Here is a 19838-nt window from a genome sequence, read left to right on the forward strand (position 1 = left end):
AATGTCTCGTCTATTATGACTAATCATTAAACGAAATAATATTACTGACATCTAATGTCAAGAAAAGGCTTACTACAAAGAGAAATCAAGGTACTCACCACTTAATGTTGTGGTCGCCTTTGAAAGATAATTGTTGCTAAACTGATGTTTTATAATATTCAGTATAACCACTTTACACAATATTTCTTTATCAAAATTCAGTTTTGGATATTTTCACAAATGTACAGGCTGTAATTAATTTTCACAAAACAAAACGTGATTCGCAGTTTCATACAACTGATAAGACTAACAAGATTGCCATATAAAATTGTTAAATGTTTAATTTTATTTTTCCAAAAATTTAAAATTTATTGAAAACTCTTTTAGAATTTTTTTAATTTAATTATTTGACACTTTACGTTCCGTGTAACTAAAATTCGATTAATTATGAATTAAGATTTTGAATTTAGAATACCTTCTACCACATGAAGAACAATGTACAAATTCAAATTTAGAACACTCGAACACCATATCTTCTAATAGCTCCATACATGTTAAAAAGTTCATATAAAATTATAAATTACTGTAAAAATGATAACTAACTATAACTCTTTTAACATTGAATAATTAAGACTAATTTTATATTTTTAATTTATTAGGCATCATTAAATTTTTAAAACAAAAAAAAAATAGTACACACAATAAAATTATTTTTAATTGTGCTGGCCAGTTTTAAATACTGGCAGGCAAGAAAGATGCGTCTGATCTCATTAAAAAGAAAGTTTTTGACAGTAGCTTTAAAATTATTTTAAGTAATGGAGTAAATTATTTGTAAAAAGAATAAAAATTGTTGGTAGTAAAATGTGTGTTAAATTTAATTTAATTTTTATAAAGAAGACGTATTAATGGCGAAGTTTAAGATATCAATGCAAAATACCGTGTATGGTGAATTTGAAAAATGTATTAACTACGGACTCGGATAAAATCCTTACTTAGGAAAATACTAAATGTTAAAATAATAATTTAGACCATGGTAAGTTTATACAACTCTCTTCTTTTACCATTTTACGCAGTTTAATTTAACATTTTTAAACTATTACACTACTAGATGGATTGCGAGAGACTGTGTCGTCTTTTGTTTAATATTTCCTTCATATGTAAATTTGCATAATAAACTATAAAAGAAGTGAGTATAACTCAAAGTGAAGTTAAATAGAACGGTCATGTAACCTAATTACTTATTATACCTAATTATTTATTAACTTTTTATCTACCCTCAAATAATAAAAAGATTGAAACAAAACGACCACTTATCTGGAAAATCAATTGTGGGTTTCGAAATAAACATCTTTCTGTAATTGCTATGCTTCAATTTCTGGAAAAGGGCCAAGAGCAGAGATCAAAATGTGGAGCAGTTGAAAATTTCGATGCCAGGTTTACCTCCCGTGATACGGATTGTTGTGTACGCTTCGATAAATCGCATTTGTTAAGTGCCTACGAAACTAGAGTTGGTTTATTCGTTATTCTGTTATTTAAAAATTTCTTTTTAATTGGCCGTTGTTGTTTATATTTTATACACCAGTTACAATTTTAAAGTAAAACTTATTTAAAAAATCTATTATAAATAAGTGTAATTGTTAAATAATCAAATATAATCTACAAGTCAACAATGAAGATTTATAATTTTGAATTTTTTCCATGTCATAGTGCAAGCAAAAGGTCTAATCTAAAATAAACAATATTTAAAGTCCAACCTTCTTTGGCGTACTTAGAATTATTATAACTAATCTGTGCAAGTGCTTTAGGAACGCATACACCCCAAACATTATGACCTTGAAAGACATCGTTTGAGGAAAAAGACACGATAAATAGTAGCATTATTTTTTTTTCTTTTGTTTTCAGATCAAAATGAAGAAGCACAACATAGCTCTGATATCGATATTGAGTTGTGGTGCGGTGGCGTTGCTGGTCAGTATTGGCGCGTATTTGTACGTACGACGCCGTCGACGCAAGAGGGAGGATGATGAAGACGGCGCCAGTTGCGCTATACGGTGAGTTGCACCTCCTGTTAATGTAGATTCTTAAAGGCACGATACGTATCACCTTCTTAAAGGCTGCCTGCGTAACTGCAGTTCCTCTGGTATTGCAGATATTCTTGTGTGTCAATGATGCCTAAAAACAAAAGTTGCTGCTTAGTTATTATGTTAATTTTTTTATAACTCTACTTTTGATAGCAAATATTCGAAAATCTTTTCATGTTATCGACTGAAAAGTCTTACAGTTCTCAGGAGTTCCATTGCTGAAACACTTTATTTTCGTAGAAAAATTCTATGATTGTTATTAAAAGCAGTTATATAAAAATGAACATAGTATATAAGCAGAAACTCTTTTATATAATTTTTGTTTCTGCAATACTGTGTTCGTTATTAATGTACGTTTATCCGGATGGCGGTAAACCGATTTTAAGCTTTTATTCTTGTATATGACCTCAACCCTTCTATTTATAGGGGTGGGTTGTTTTTGAGGCTGCCGGAGTTTAAGTTCATATTTTATGAAAACCCGAGTGGCTGTAATATTTGGACGATTTTAACCATTAATTGCTTAGTAATGTTTGCTTTAAATATGTACGGAGTTTTAAGAAAAATCTTGTAAAGATGATTATAATTTGCTAGTACTTAAAAATATCTTAAAAAATAAACAAACATGGTTTAAATTATTCAAACTTTCGTGTGACAATATAATAAACTGATATAATAGCGGCTAAACACTCAGGTACATTCGTCCGGTGGCAGCACCGACTAGTTTCGAGCCCATAGCGGGCCCTTCATCAGGGTGAGTGGTACTGGTATTCTTTCGCGGACATTACTCACTGAATATAATAATCGCGTTTTTATATAAGTTTAAACATGGTTTAAAATTGGTTTTGGACGCAAATAATATTTAAAAAATAAAATAATTTGGTAGATGAAAACACAAATACCTAATAAAGAAAAGCTAATTTTATGGTTTTGATCTATCATTTATTACGGAGTAAAGTAATTTATGTTAACAATATTGAAAATATGTATATTTTTTGTTGAATAATATTTCGACAAACTCTGTATATTTTTCCCCTTACTAGAGCTTTTGCGCTTCGATAAACGAATATTTCGCTATAACGAATCCAACCGCCACACAATAGTCCGCGTTGAATTGTTGTAACGTCAGCTACTACGAGAAAATTTTATATGTTGTGAATTTAAATATACATAAACACATCCAACTATCCTACTAATATTATAAATGCGAATGTGTAGATGGATGGATGGAAGTTTGTTTGAAGGTATTTTTCAAGAACGAATGAACGGATCACGATGAAATTGGCATACATATAGAACATAGTCTGGAAGAACACATAGGCTACCAATTATGTTTTTTTAATACCGCGCGGACAAAGTCGCGGGCGTTGGCTAGTATGATATATAAGTTTGTGTAATATTTTTTAGTCGATACATTGCTACGCATTACCAGGTGTTACGCAGTACTACGAGTTACGTAGCCTACGTGCTACGATATAATAAACTTATATCGGTCTGTGATTACAGTCAATTTTTTTTATAAAATATGTTCAATTAAGTAACAAATACCATTAAATAAAATGATATAGTCGACTTACTGAGTTAAAAAAAGTCTAGAAATAATATCATGTCTAACGACATTTGGTCCACAGAGATACAAAAACCTTTTTCGTCGTTCGAGAAAAGCTTGAAAAACAATTACATTAAGCGTTGTATTCATGAGGTAATAAAACGCTTGTCCCCATTTCCATTTTCAAACAGGATCCAATTTAAAAACTTAATTGGTATTGAAAACATGAGCAAGTCCTTAGTTATGTATTAAAAGCAATTGCTTAACCGCAATTTCATAAAGAGTGGGTAGCATACATTAATCTTACTAATATATTATATAATATTATAAATGTTAAAGTTTAGATGGATGCATGGATGTTTGTTTGAAGGTATCTCCAAAACTGCTCGACAAATCTCGATGAAATTTGGCATACATATAGTACATATTCTGGAATAACACATAGGCTACTAATTAAGTTTTTTTTTTTAATTCCGCGCAGACGGTGTTGTAGGTGACAGCTAGTCTGGTATAAACCAGTTTCTAGTCTGACCTATGTATTTGCTTTGTTGTTGTTTTCTAATCCAGTGTCACGTGTAGAATATGAACAAACAGTGTATGTATATATTTAATTTTATTTGAATTAAGTCAGGGCGAAGAAAGCCCTCTATTATCTCATTACGTTTACAGTTTTGTGGTGAATTTAGAAACTTGTACTCTCTCAGATTTGGGTTTTAGTACAGTTAATTCAATTTATTTCTAGATATGTTATCCATGACATAATTTAATTACAATGTTATTGTACGTCTAACGACATCTGTTAGAACTTTATGAAATTAATTAATTATGTATCATATACCGTATTGATTGACTATACATTAAAATACATATAAATTTTTTCAAGTATAACTTTCACATTATGACTGTAGGAAGCTTTACATGTCTTCTTGAAGCCTAGCCTTTTCTAGTTATTTACAATGAGAGTTGTAAAATATTTTGCTTTTAATGTAAATACAAACTGTAAGAATGCATTCCAATCGAAATAAACAACAGCATACTAAACCATTAACCAATAAATTGGGGTTATATATCTACGACCAAGAAAATACAGTATTAAGTATCTTCTATTGAGTTGTATTCTGCTGTACATACTGCTGTACATACTACCCTATAGTGAGTCTTAGATTTGTCTTAGAGCGTTTACAGATTCCCTTCATACGTTGTGTTAGAAAGGTGACCCAGTTTCATTCAGGTGTGTCCATTTAAAGTAATGAATAGAGAGAATACATACTATTCATTTGTAAATCTAATTTCTTAAATACATCTCTCCCATATATAAATGTAGCACAATACAAGGATAAACATATTTTAATCATCTACGTTATTTATTTATTTATATTATCGCTTATAACTGAGATGATTAACTAAAAATAATCTTTAACATTTTTTCGGAAAAAGAAAAAGAATTTATGATATTTTAGCTGTCACCTGCGTTTCCGTCCGCCCGGAATGAAATAACTTAATAAGCAGTATATGTGTTCTTCTATATTATGTTCTACATCTATGCCAAATTTCAGCGAGATCGACACAGCCGGTTATGGAGATACCTTCAAACAAACATCCGTTCATCCATCTATCTATCCAAACATTTATAATATTAGTAAGATTATAAACATCCATTTTCGAAAAATATACGCATGAATTTCATACGCATTTTAAATGGGAAAGTAACCCTTGTCAGACCTGACGCCAGATACAGTAATATTAATACCAAACTCACCGATATGGCTACGTGTTGGTATTTTAAAAGCAGAAGGTTTTGAAACAATGTTTCGTCGATTGATAACATTTTTCCTCGAATTATCAAAACAAAAAAAATTGCATAGTTTCGTTAGTTATTTTTTGAGTTACCTTCACATTATTTCTATATTTATATGATGATTTGTTTAATACATAAGGGTTTAAATTAAAAAATATATTTTATGTACCTATTCAAAGTCAAACAGAACATATAAACATGCTTGACACATTTATCATGTTACAACAAAAGCTTAATGTAATAGGAATAGAGTTGAATATATTTTAACTTATATATGGTATTTCCGTCGTATCACATTGTTGAAGTAAATTCAACTTTATGTTGTATTAGTAAAGGTCTATTTTGATATGGGCTTAGTTCCGAAGAGACCAGCCGTTACGTGCTACGACAAAACTCAGTCTATCCGCGAAAACGGTGGCCCGATGTTGGCTGGCGAGAATCTTGTATTTTAGACCTAAATATAAGTTCGAATTTCAAAAATAACTTGGATTGATTAATATTGTATATGAACTTAAAATGTGACATTTAATTTTAAATTGTTTTCGATACTCGTGTTAAAAAAGTCGCAGTGTTTATTTTCGTAACTTTCATTTGTTAACTTTCAAATATAGAAAAACTTAACAACTTATTTTGTGTGTTGTTAAATTTCAAGATTTTTCCAAAATGAGTCTTAGAAGGTAAATTTTCATCTTTTTTTTCTTCTTTTTAAAATTGAAAAAAAAAAGCACAAACTTACTTAAATTATTTTGTGGTAAAATGTAAGTGAAACTTAAACTTTTTTTTAATATATTTGGTGTAAAATTAATGCCCTTATTTATCTTGTTTTGTTTCTATATGCGTTTAGTTTAGTCTATATAATATGTGTTCAGCGAGAAAGGGGATTTTGATTATTATCAGCCGACTTAAAAAAAAAAAATTGTGTAATAAAATCCTATGTAGTAACTCTTTTCTAAAATATGTACTTTTAGTCATATTAAATTGAATATGTGAATAAATTATAATAGTGATAATTAAAAATTATGAGAAATTACTAAGGTATAGAATATTAAAAAAAACATATGTTTTTTTAATATTCTATACCTTACTTTATATATATATATGTATAGAATATTAAAAATAATTTTATTTTAGAAATATATTTGTACTGCATATTTGGATACTCGCTACGAAAAACAAACCCATTCGTCGTTTTTCCATTTGTTATAATGAACCCAAAAGTACTTCAGCTAAGTTTTCAGCTAGTTTACTTGAAAAACTACTTGGATCCGGCTGTATTCGGAAAACTTTGGTCATTACTTAAACTTAGTGACCTTGCCTCCAGCAAAATGGAATAAAACTGAAATAAAAATCTCTAATATTTATTTCTTAAATTCTTAAAACATTTTTTTTAAATAATGTTGCAATTGGTCTGTTCAGCCTTAAATTGTCTGTTGAATAAATTTTAAGATTTTTTTTATTTTTATACATATAGCAAAATCAAACTTAACCTTCAACAAGATAGTATTTATCTTTGGCAATCTTTCCAAGCTGTTTAGCTCAATGCAGTTAGATATATGTTACATATACGTACATTATGTATATTTAGATTTAACATGAAGGGAAACATATCAATCATAATCAATAAAAAAAATTGAAAACTTTGCTATTAATACTCTTATAAAAAAAATACCAGACAAAGGTCGTAGCTAACGCGAAAGTGCAGGCAGAAGCAATATTTTATTAAGATTATTTTCGTTCTTTGTCAATATGTTTGATTCAGCAATATATATGGTTTCATTTTATTGAATCACGCAAACGATTGAAATACACAAATATTTTTAAAGATGGTTACGTTAAACTGACATTGTTTAAATTTCGTTGTTACATGTATTGTTTGTTTGTCGTTATTGTAGTACCATTTTGAAAGATTGTTAGTCGATTTATAAACTACAACACTAGCAGTTACACGCGACTTTGTCCGCGCGGAATTAAAGAATCAAGTATAAATATAGCGTATGTCACCCGGGGATAGTGTAGCTTCTCAACACAGAAAAATATTCAAATCGGTTCAATAATTTCGGAGCCAATTAAAAAAAGCAATCAAATCTTTCCTCTTATTAATCTTATCTATAAAATTCTCGTGTCAAAATTTTCGTTCTCATACTCCTCCGAAACGGCTAGACCGATTCTATATGCGAAATTTTGTGAGCATATTGAGTAGGTCTGAGAATCGGCCAACATCTATTTTTCATCCCCCTAAATGTTAAGGGTAGTCCAGTCCACCCCTAAATTTTTTATTTTTTAGACAAACACGCGGACGGAGTTGCGGGCGACAACTAGTAATTAATATAAGTATTGATAGAACTTACAAAACAAAGACGAACATACAATTATTACAACATAAGTGAATGCAGAATATATCATAAAAGAAAATAGTGAATTGTAAACGTAGCACGTACAATCACTGGCACGACTAAGTTAATTGTGGTGCGCCGCTAAATAATACCCGTAATATTTCACATCGTGGAAAGATTACCCTCGTAATCATACCACGCAAAAACATTTACTGAAGACGTTTCGAGAATATGAAGATAGGAACATTACCTTTAAATTTGCACTTGCGAAAATATTGTTCACTAGTTGTAGCTCGCGACTCCGTCCTTGCGGAATTAAAAAAAAAACAAGTAGTAGCTTATATGTTTTTACAGACTATGTTCTACATCTATGCCAGATTTTAGCCAGATCCATACATCTTCTAACAAACATCCACCGATTCCTACAACCGAATATCTGCACTTATAATATTAGTAATATTGACTTTTGCCATTAAAAATATTCTTCAAAATAAATATGTATGTAAAAACTTGTATATTATATAATACTTAAAGTCTGAAACTTTTCTTCCCTAAAGGCCAGAAAAACTTCGTAGAAATATTTATTAGTTTGCCCAACATTTCGATTTCGTTGTTTATTAGGGTCGCGGTCAGAGACATGAGAGCCGTAATATATTATACGACAAAAAAAGTTTTTAATGTTTTCTAATTCTACATTCTCTTTTAATTTTAAATACAATTTCATAAAGTTTCAAGGTAGGGTCGTATGACACTAACATTTTATAAATCTACTTAAAGGAAAATTTGTAACATATACAGGATGTTTAAACTTTCAAACTTATTTTAAAAAGCGTTCATTCGTTAATACAGCTAATAGGACAGATAGAGGACAGATTTCCGCTCTGCAAAACCATTGCAATTACATTTCCCAATCGGATATCTCCATTTGCTGATGACACTCAAAATACATCTGACTCGAAATAACTTAGCTTCCATTTCAAAATAATTACCGTCAACATCGATCAAGAACTCTTAAACATAGATTAATAGTTAAAGGCACAAATAAAGATATAATAAACATTGATTATACAATTTTCTGACATTATTTATCTTACTTATTACTAATATTATAAATGTGAATGTTTAGATGGATGGCTGGATGTCTGGAAGAATACATAAGCTACGTATTACGTTTTATTTTGATAACGCGCTGATGGAGTCGCGGGCTACAGCTAGTTAAATTATAAAGCTTCGCCAGACGCGATGTCTTTTTTTAAGTGATAACACAGAATGGTTGTTTTGCACGCGTATATGTATTATACGTTTTTAAGTATTGGAGATAAGCATTTAATTGACATTGTGGCCGCCTAAACGACAGATCTGATTTTGACGAGTGGTAATTCAACTGCATATTTTCAAAATCAGGCTTATTGGTTTTTTAATACACAAATTGAATTGTAGTTTTGTGTAGTTTATAGTCCTTCTCCATCCATGTCATATATCATCCATATATGTAATATAATTTCGTATTCCATGTAAGCAAAGTTCAAATCATGTGTAGATAAAAATGTCGTATCTCGATGTATGTTCGCGAAAAACTCCGAAACTACTGAAACAATTCTTATTAAATTTTGTAAGTATCTGAAATTTGGTTTCCAATTTTGGAGATAGGGTAGTTTTAATCTCAATTATTGGTATTTTTTTAATTCCGCTCGGACGGAGTGTTGGGCGACAGACGACAAATATACAGCAACCAACATGCATTCCTTAACTCATTAGTATAGAAATTTCCAACCAATGCCTAAGAAGTTTCTTTAGATAAGTTGGTAACTGTCAGATAATAAAAATAGCTGTTGATAGAAATGATGTATCTAGGTTCTTTGTTTAACAGAATAGCTTTAATGTTGTAACTTGTCTGTAATCGATCCTTAAACTTTGGCATACAACTTACTTCACCTTATCCAAGTTGCCAATCGCAGACATTAACTTACAAACTAGATAATTTAGCAACTTTTGATTGCCAAATTGCTGAATTAAATGAAAATACATTTAAATCGGGTGGTTTAACATTATGTCATTTTGTAAATCATTCTGTATTGTGTTATATACTTTACATTTACTTAATTTAAATTGACGCCTAACTAATTGCTTAAAATGTTTAAACATAAATTAATTCAAATATTCGTCGTAAGTCATTTAAGATAAATTATAACATTGTCGCGTAATAAAAAATGTGTTTAATCTGATAACGATGTCCTTCAGCGGGTATTACTTATACAAAATTTATTAACACTTATGCTAATTTTATAACATAACCTCCAAGTATAGTTAAGTGTTATTTAGAATCACTAAGTATTTTTAGACATTATTAAACCTTTGGCGTGAATGACGTGCTTTCGTTACAAAGTCCCATGTCAGAATGAATAGTGAGGAGACATAAACGTCGACATTTTAGTAAGGCTAGTGTTGGGTCAATACACTGGCATATTTTCGAATTTTCTTCCTAACAGTTCTTAGTAGTAATTACTTAAAATATATGGTACATTAACTAAACATAGGTTTTTGCGAATGCAACATCATTATTTGGCATGGCATGGCATTTTGCAATATCATTATTCTTACTGATTCGGTAGAAAATGTATGAAATACAAGAAATAAAAACAACAGTACTGTCTAGGGACGCTCTAAAGGAGCGAAGCTTTATAGTATAAAGCGTAAGAACTAAACGTAAAAAAGGACAACGGTGGACCGTATTTGGAAGAATCGTCAGATTTACACCTGACGTTTTTCAGTAGTAACGGAGGTAACGGTAAAGGGTAATGTCTGACGTCTGACGGGTAGCAGTAGTAAATCTGTCTACTTTCGCGAATTCAGCGCCCACACAGTGACCACACTGAACGTGAAACAGAGGAAAAGGGATGTGTATTTAACGTAATTGGTTCATATTATAGTATCGAAACGAAATGTAACTTATAATCAGGTAATACACCACGCTACAAACAGTTTACGAGCCACTGCTAATGACCGGTAAGCACGAATCGTTCCGCTCGAACATAATACAAGTCTTTTATACGCATTTTCCGTGAATTTTGATGTACGCGATAAAATTAACAATTTTTTCAGTATTGAAACATATGTTATAAAACGGTAAATATTAATAAAATTAAGACCAAAACAAGAATATCAATATATACTTCTTAGCATAAACATCCTTTACGTTTTATTTTATATCATACTAATGGATGGATGAATTGATGGATAGATGTATGTTCGAAGGTATCTGAACCAGAACGGCTGCATGGATCTCTCTGAAATTTGACATGGATGTAGAACATAGTCTGGAAGAACACATAGACTAATTGTTTTTTAAATCCGCGCGGACGAAGTCGAAGGCGACAGTTAGTGATGCATAAAGTTTCGTCAGTGACTAAAACTTCTTATTTTTTCTAAACTTAAGGCTTCGCTACGAAGAAATAGTACGATAAAATATATTTCTTGTCTAAAGTGACGTTTAATAATCCTGAGAGCACCAATTACTTGATCTGACATTTAATAATAAACGCGTGAGCGCCATTTGTTACTGGCGTTTCGCTGCTGCCGAGATGGAGCCTCTTTCATTATATTAAACAATAAGGTAAAGCAATAGTAACAGTATATGTCAGAAATCTAATCCTATTTCATTTTTAATAATCAATTCCTGGGGCCTTAGTATACGCAATACATACAGTTCAATATACCGTAACAGGATTTTAAGTGAATTGAAACAGAGTAACAGTGAAACGAGTAAGCCTCGGTGTAGCATCGAGTTTGTGAAGTATCTGGATCACAAGGGAAATTCCACGCTTCAACTGAACAAAGAGAAATGTCTACATTACTCTTTTAGTGAATTTCTACTTTTTTTTTGTCTGCCGAGTCATAAGGCTTGGAATACATTTGTAGACATGTTATTAATTACTAACTGTCGCCCCCGACTCTGTCCGCATTTAAATATTTTTCCAGACTATGTTCTAAATCTGTGCTAAATATAATCAATACCAGTTCAGCTGTTCTGGAGATAGATTCTAATAAACATCCATCCAAACTTTTGCATTTATAACATTAGTAAGATTAAAAAAAAATCTTGAAAACACACAAAATAATCCATAATCCTTAAATCATCACTCTTTATAGATAAACCGTATAGTACATTTCTTTTAGCACAAATTCCACCAATTCTTAAGAATGATAAATACGACCCTAGTCAAATAAGCCGTCAGGAACAGATGGCGCCCGGGTGACTACAAAGTATATTATCTGAGCACGTTTAGGTCGAGTAATAAACGCCAGGGCTAACGTCTTAATTGCTTTCACACTTAGAGAAGTATAGAACAGAATCATAACGACCACGATCCTCTGTTCTTAAGATATCTGTTATGTTAGTTGATATGGAAAAGGCATTCAGTTTAAAAAGTAATTAAAGTTGCGACAGCGGTACTATTTTATTAATGATTTTTTCGTGTTAGTTTACGCTGGCTGTCACCCGACACCGTCCGTGCGGAATTAAAAAAAAGTTAATTAGTAGCCTATGTGTTCCAGCCGTTCTTGAAATACCATCAAACAAACATTCATTTATCCAACCGTCCAAACATTCGCATTAATAATATTAGTAAGATTTAAACCGACAGTTAGCACTGCCTTCAATAACTGTGTGACACTGTCGAAAAGGTCTACTTATATCTATAGAGTAATATGGGGTGAACTTTCTAAGCTTTAAGAGAGGGTTGTAGCGCTGTAATATTTTTGAAAAGCACAAAGACGAGATATTATGACGGTGTCTTTTGATGCGTATTCTATGGTTACTTATAAGCCGTAGTTAGAAATTCTTGGTCTGATACAAAACATATCTGAAAATATGTTCTTCATATGAAGAACATATTTTCAGTACTTTTTACTTACAATATATATTTACCGTAGATTGTTTATTCTTTGAAAAAAAATGTGTTCTAAATTTTTAACAAAAAACAAAAGTAGTTTTAACGTTTAAGTTAACTTAACCTGTGTTTAGTTTAATGATACGGAAGAGTGTTTGGAATATAAAAATTGCAATTGGATTGGACCCAATGTTCCGATGTCAAGTTTCCAGGCACGTATGGTAGACATTATTTTGTTTAGACGCACTACGAATTGTAAGTTATTGCTACATGACTTGAAACTATAAGAAACTAAGATTGACAATATGTAACATCACTAACTGTACTCAGTATCCTCTAATGTGAAGTAAAGGCTGCCCTGAATGTATTTAGTATGGGATATTAACTTATAGGCTACTTAAGTTAAACCTCCGCAATAACCTGCCGCAGCTGCTCAACGATCTGGAAAGCGCCGTGCTTGACCAAATCGTTAAGAAACCAGAAAAATGTAAAAGAATTTTGAAATCGGCACTTCTAAATAAATAACTTATATTTATTGCAACTTAACAATCAATTGATTTATATATCTACTTTTCTTTTGTTTCGCTTTTTTGTCTTTCTACTATAGTCTGAAAAAAAACCGTTTAATCTCTGTTCTTTTTGTTTATATATTATATAATTGTGAAATGGTTAATAACGTCTGTATTTGTTAATTTGCTGATCTCATAAATTAATAAGCGACCAGCAAGTACACCTAAACCCTGTGGGTTTTTAGTACTACTGTCTAACCGACGTTTAATTTGTTATGTGTTAAGTTTTTGTATAATAAAAAAAAAGTAAATTAACAAGCTACAGTTAAAGCAAATATATATGATCGCCTCTTGTAAAATAATAAAATATATAAAAAAAAACTACTTTAAAAACAATTTCAGACAACCTTATAGTAGAATATTTCAATATTCTAGACAAAATATATTTCGATTTTACTTTGACGACGGCCAATTTTCGTCAAATCCAAAACTAAAATTGTTTTGCTTTACATTGAAAATTTAAGCTAAAGAGTTAGGTTTGGATTATTATTACTATATCAAACTTTAGCTTCTAAACATTGGAATATTGCTATAGAAGCTTTTATTAATTATCGATTTTATGTTGCTTTCAATCATAGTTTGTAATTCAATTTTCTTCAATTTTATAATTACGGTGGGCTTCCATTGCCGTATCAACTTTCAAATTTATTTTCATATTTACGACACGAACCGATTTGAATAATCTGGTTAGAAAAATTGATTGATTGTCAACAAACAATTGAAGTTCTAAGCTAGTAATTATAAAGGTGTATATCTTATATATAAAATTCTCGTGTCACAATGTTAGTTATCATACTCCTCCGAAAGGGCTTGATCGTTTTTTATGAAATGTACATTCTGTAGATCTGAGAATCAGCCACTATCTATTTATAATCCCACGCGGACGGAGTCACGATATTTTTCTTCTCTGTAGTTGCTGTCTTGTCAGATTGTAGTTATCATGGAACAGTGACCCGGTTCACAGAATATTACTTAGTGTTAAAAATATGCAGGAAACGCTGTAATAAGAATTAATGCAACAACGTACATCGGTCGCAAGGCCTTGCTTGAGTTTCAAACTTATTACATTCCCCGAAGCGTACGAACTTCTACTGAATTATTCATGAAAAAACTGAAGTGCTGAAACCTAATCGTTATTTATGGATGCGGTAAGATACTACATAAAAATTTAGAAATATATTAAACGAAATAAATGATAACTCGTGTTATGCAGCTGTCCCTAATTTGTATCAAAATGTGTCAAATTCTCTCTTTACGAATAAGAATTGTAACAGCATAGATTGAATGTAAATTAGTTAACGTCTTTTAGTAGTAACATATTTTTTTATAAAACCTCATTTATGTTTCAAAATTTCACTCGGCTACAAATAACCAAGAATATTTTGAAGACGGCTCTATTTATAAAGCAGATCCATGGACTGCGGAAGACTTGTATGAGCTGGTTATTTTCCCGCGAATAAAACGTTGGGCAACTTTTAATTTAAATTAACTTGCTAATAATTAATTTCCAAAGAATTAGGATACTACGATTTTATAATATTTAAGTATATAAAAACAGCAACTTAATTTTTTTTACTTAAATCATTGTAAGTCATCGTTAAGTTAGATAGCACTTACGTTTGTCGCTTCCATTGCTTATAGACAATTAAGCACGAAAGCGCTCGCCTTTGTAACTTGACCTAAACTTGAAGGGTTAATATTGTTGATTGTGTGACTTGAGTGCTATTTAACCCTGACAACCCTTTGTGGTCTATCGCAAGCTGTTAAATCTTCTTCACAGTTTATTTTGTGTATTAATATACATTCGAGGATTCGAATTTCAGAATATAATTACTTGTATATTTCCTATAAGACCGGTTGATTCCATAGGAAAAAAAAGTTTAAATCCCAGAAGGGTGATTATTCGATAGGCTCAACGGAGAACATCCGACCACAATATCTTTGTTCCTGTGTTCAATTCCTGTTATGTACCGCTGTGTTTTCTATTTTCAAACATATGTACATTTATCCGATATTATTACGATGATAACATGTTGTCACCTCCATAATATTTCTACGAAGGAATTAAGCAATAGATAATTCCATGGCTATTATAATATTGATAGTTATTAATGTTATTTAACGTTATCTTATATTTTATATCAAATAAATACATATATGTATTAGTAAATAAATAAATATCTATAATATATTACGCAATTTTACCCACAATAATAGTCATTATCACAGCTAACACAAATTACACGCTTTCAGACATCCACTGATTGGTTCCCACAATAAGCAATTTATTGCGAGTACTTCATTCGACCTGCTTAATGTTCCATAATATGATATCGATGTTATGATGTTATGTTATCTTCGATTTTTCGCAATTTATTGTTTTCTTACGATAGTTTTAATTACAAAACAGTTCTCTTTTTTATAATCGAAGAAAAAAGCGATAAATATTGTCATATATATTATTAATAAATATGTCAAAGGACATTTATGTTTTAAGAGTTTTCATTTATTTATCTTAAAAAAAGTAGTCTATGTTAAAAGCTTTTATAATATAATATTTCACTATCATCTATATCACTATTATCTTTGTCTCCGTAGCAATTTTCCTCAACGTTATCTGTAAAGATAATTAAATGTCAAAGGTTGTAAGATAAAAATGTTAAGTTTATAGTACAATACTAAAAGCTCAGCAGCTTTTATTATAATGTGAGCTTTTTAAATTTTACAGACATGAAACAAGTGAAATATTGCAATCTAATTTAGTGCGTATAGCAAAGTGCGTAGCAAACGTAAAGTTTAATTAATATGCCTAAATAAAAAGTTTCCTCAAAAGAAAAAAGTTTAAGGGCAAAACCCTGTACTTATACTGGATTGTAAAGAGAATGTTAATCATTGCCATTAATGTCAATACGCCAAGTAATCGCTACAATTGGAGCTATGAAAGACCACTTATAGAGACCGGCGACGTAATGGCGACAGTCTAGTCTTTTTACTGTTGTTTATCATAAAGAAAATATTATAAAGGGGAAAGATTTGATTGTTTCTTTGCATTGAATAGGTTCCGAAAGTATTGAACCGATTTAAAAAATTCTTTCACTGTCGGAAAGCACACTATCCCCAGGTGACATAGGCTATATGATGGTGATGAATAACGATTATTTTAACTACTTGAGGTGCCTTTCTGACTAGTGAAGTAACTAATATAAAAGTAATATGAGATAGTTACTAATATGTCTATGGAGACGTGGTTTATGAAGACGTTAACAAATAGAATGGGTAGACTAAATCATAATATATATCCAGGAGTATTGAATCCTCCTCAGAATACACAAATAAATAATTTTAGTCTGACTATAAGCAAAAAGTACGAGACTATTTTTAAGCAAGAAATTGTGAAGGATTTTTTTTGTGGAAAAGCTTGCATAATAAACAATAAGAACACGTTGGCTGCCAAGAATACTCATATAACTTGAAAGACAATGGCGGATTGAAAATTCGTGAGAGCTTTTACTTTTTTTAGTTAAACGTAGTTTTTATACCATGTTCCGAGGTGGTTGTATATTTTATCCATTGTATAATGTAAAATGAAATAAATGTGTAAAGTGGAATTAATCATGTTAATTTTATTGCAAATATTTTTTTTTGTTAATTCTTGGGTAATTTAAATAAGGAAAAAAACGAAATTTTAATTAAGTATTATTATTAATATATACTATTATAATTCTACAAATATAATCTCAGTATATAAAAATAGATAAATTCATGTTTTTAAACTGTTGTGATTTATTTATTTTATTTAAGGATATTCTATCTAGTAAATAGAAATAGATTGAATAGATATTAAGTGGTTTTAACATCAATAAATGGAGACTGCGACATATTTCAAGGTCAAGGTGACTGCTAAGAACAATAAAGTCGCCTCCATCATACTAAGATGTCATTGTTAGTAAGTGTATTTTTTAACGTGTGATAAAAATATATTTTATAAAAGAGAATATCTAAAATATATGTAATGATTTAAACATGCATTTTCAAAGTTCAAAATATTTTTATATTAGCTGTCGCCTGTGACTGTCCGTCTGCACGGAATTAAAAAAAGAACTTAAAAAGTAGTCTATGTGTTCTTCCAGACAATGTTCTACATCTATGCTAAATTTCAACATTATCTGTTTAGCTGTTCTGGAGTTACCATCAAACAAACTTCCATCCATTCTATCCAAACTAATATATAACTAACATTATACATAAGTTAGTTATATATTAGTTTATATTTTAAAAAACTAAAAAAATGCTTTAAAATAATTAAAAAAAAAATACATACCAGGTTCTATATAAGAACATAGCGAATATTTATGTAGTTATATAAGTGATTTCAATTCAGTTTAAATGCATATAAATTAGTTTACAATTAGTAGTAATTGTGTGGGACGCGTCGGGAGCGCTAAATTGCCGCTGTGATATGTAGGGCGGAACTAACGCCATGTTGGAAGGATGGAGATGTGATAGCGTTGTGGAAATTAAATTTATTAGTTACCTCAACATAATTGCATTCTATTTTATTGCTTTCTATTGAACATTTTTTTTAATTTAGAAAAGGAAATATGAAAGAGAAAAAAGTAATTCAACGACTTTTGAAACAGATTTCGAAGAATTTAATTAGAAGGGACGTACGACGGAAATAGTCAATAGAATCAGTGCAGCGCTTTATTTGAATGATAATAGTATGTAAATGAAGGCGAATCTACAACTGAAAAAGAACTTTTAAAACTGCTTTTCAATTTACCCCATTGTTTTATAGCGTCTTTTGAAAGACGTAATTTCTATTCAGAGATACGTTTCTTTATTTATTCGATTTCTGGACTAATAAAGTTTGACATAGAGTTTGACTGCAAGATTCATTGCCATATGGTTTCCTAGATCAAAATCTCTATTTAAAACATATTGCTATCTCTGTTTTGTCAAGGATAATATAAGAAATTCCGGTCTCAGAAACCCACGATAAGTCCCTGATCGAAAGAAAACTTTTGTTATTATTTTAAAATGAAGAATTATTTCTTACTTTACAAGTGCACAAGTGTAACTTAAAACACATTAACTTGTACATTTGTGTCAAACAATGAGACCTATGTATACGAAAATTGGTCGGCAGCAGTGAATTTAACCGCTTGAAATTGCGTTCGTCAATGTTTCCCAAAAGGTTGATTGACTGAATGCAAGCCCAATTTTCAAATTGAAAAGCTCTGTCGCGTGGACTGAATAATTGTACAGAACCAATTTTGTTCTGTTCAATTAATTTTTTCTTTCTAAGTGTTTATCGCAGTTTAAATTAACGATATTTTTCAGAAAAAAAGTTGTTGATGACAAATAAATAATTTTCATACTAAATTATCAATAAAGAACAACTTTATTACACTTATTGTACAAATTACTTTAAGTAAAAAATTGTACAGGTGGGTCGACATTAGAAGCCTTGAATAAGATTATTCTTGTATAGATTATTCCATTATTGTATAATTAAATTGTTAAAATATTATGAACAGCGCCATCTATTATTAAAACGATTAACTATTTGTAGAAGTAAAACTTGGTACTTGATTTTTCTTCATTTTATTAAGTTTAAATAAAAATGTAAAAAAAATAGTATGTTTTAGTATACAAATTGAAGGATATAAAATCTTCATCCATTGTTTCAGAGCCGACCAGTCTGGATCAGACAGCGGAAGAGAGAAAAACATAACCAGATTAAATGGGTTTTTAAACTTGAAAACACCTCTCATCACTACAAAAACTCTGGGGTAAGTTTTTAATTTTATTACAACTCTACTATTATGATTATGTTTAGTGCATTATTTCTTTCATGTTTTGATTTAAATCAAGTTCTTCGTTATCAGCGCCATCTATTGTGAAAGAGTTTCACCGCTGTTCATTTCAGTTGGCGAACGTAACTGTTTTCGCCAAGCCTTTATAGAGGTCGTCTACGAATTTTTTTTCCAATTAGCCATCTGTTGGTGAAAATACACATGCAAACTCTTTTATACCAATATTTTTACTGTATTATTTTAAAAATGCTGTTGGAAGTGTGTTTTAATACTTTGATCGCCGGTGATTGATATTATGAACGTCAAAGTTGTGAAAAAAGGGTATGTTTTACCCTTAAATAAGTACTACCAAAATTGCTCCCGGTATAAGTATTATACTTTGTTATTTATTTGTATTTGTAAAATCGTATTTCGGAAGCCTATGCGTAATTACATAACAATAATTATGATTTCTGGTAATGTCTAATATCAGCGTAGCATAAAAGTGTTAAAATGTAATTGAAAAAAAGTATAAGTTTTTATATGGTTACGTTTTTAATACTTAATTTTTTTAAACTTTATTTGGTTAATTTGACTATACTTTGGAAAAGATTAAATTTACCATCGAACATATTACGTGAGGCTATCATTCTTTAATTTTCAAATTCCATTGTATGGTAAACAAATGAAAAGTTGAATTAATTTTTTTTAAATTCAATTTCTTAACTCAAATTTAATGTTTTCTCTGTCATCAATCAATATTCAGTGCATCTGAATTCATTTAAATGCGAAAGACATCTATAATCCATCTTTATTACAATCCAAAGCAATCTCTCGAAGAAGGA

At 30.3% G+C, this 19838-nt stretch overlaps 1 protein-coding gene across 2 annotated transcripts in view; it reads left to right on the forward strand.

Moving 5' to 3' along the window:
- The window catches only part of Syt7 (Synaptotagmin 7), a 202288-nt gene that overhangs the window by 44340 nt on the left and 138110 nt on the right, over positions 1-19838 (forward strand). The window contains exons 1-3 of one of the 2 annotated variants that reach the window (XM_013320488.1): positions 939-1012; positions 1882-2030; positions 18889-18990. In XM_013320488.1, coding sequence (XP_013175942.1) covers positions 1010-1012; positions 1882-2030; positions 18889-18990 — 254 coding nt within the window. In that variant the 5' untranslated portion in view covers positions 939-1009. Of the gene's footprint in view, positions 1-938; positions 1013-1881; positions 2031-18888; positions 18991-19838 lie in introns of those variants that run through there. The other variant, XM_013320489.1, reaches the window with a different exon arrangement.

This window comes from Papilio xuthus, unplaced genomic scaffold, assembly GCF_000836235.2.
Source record: "Papilio xuthus unplaced genomic scaffold, Pxut_1.1 DF825946.1, whole genome shotgun sequence".
Taxonomy (NCBI): Eukaryota; Metazoa; Arthropoda; class Insecta; order Lepidoptera; family Papilionidae; genus Papilio; species Papilio xuthus.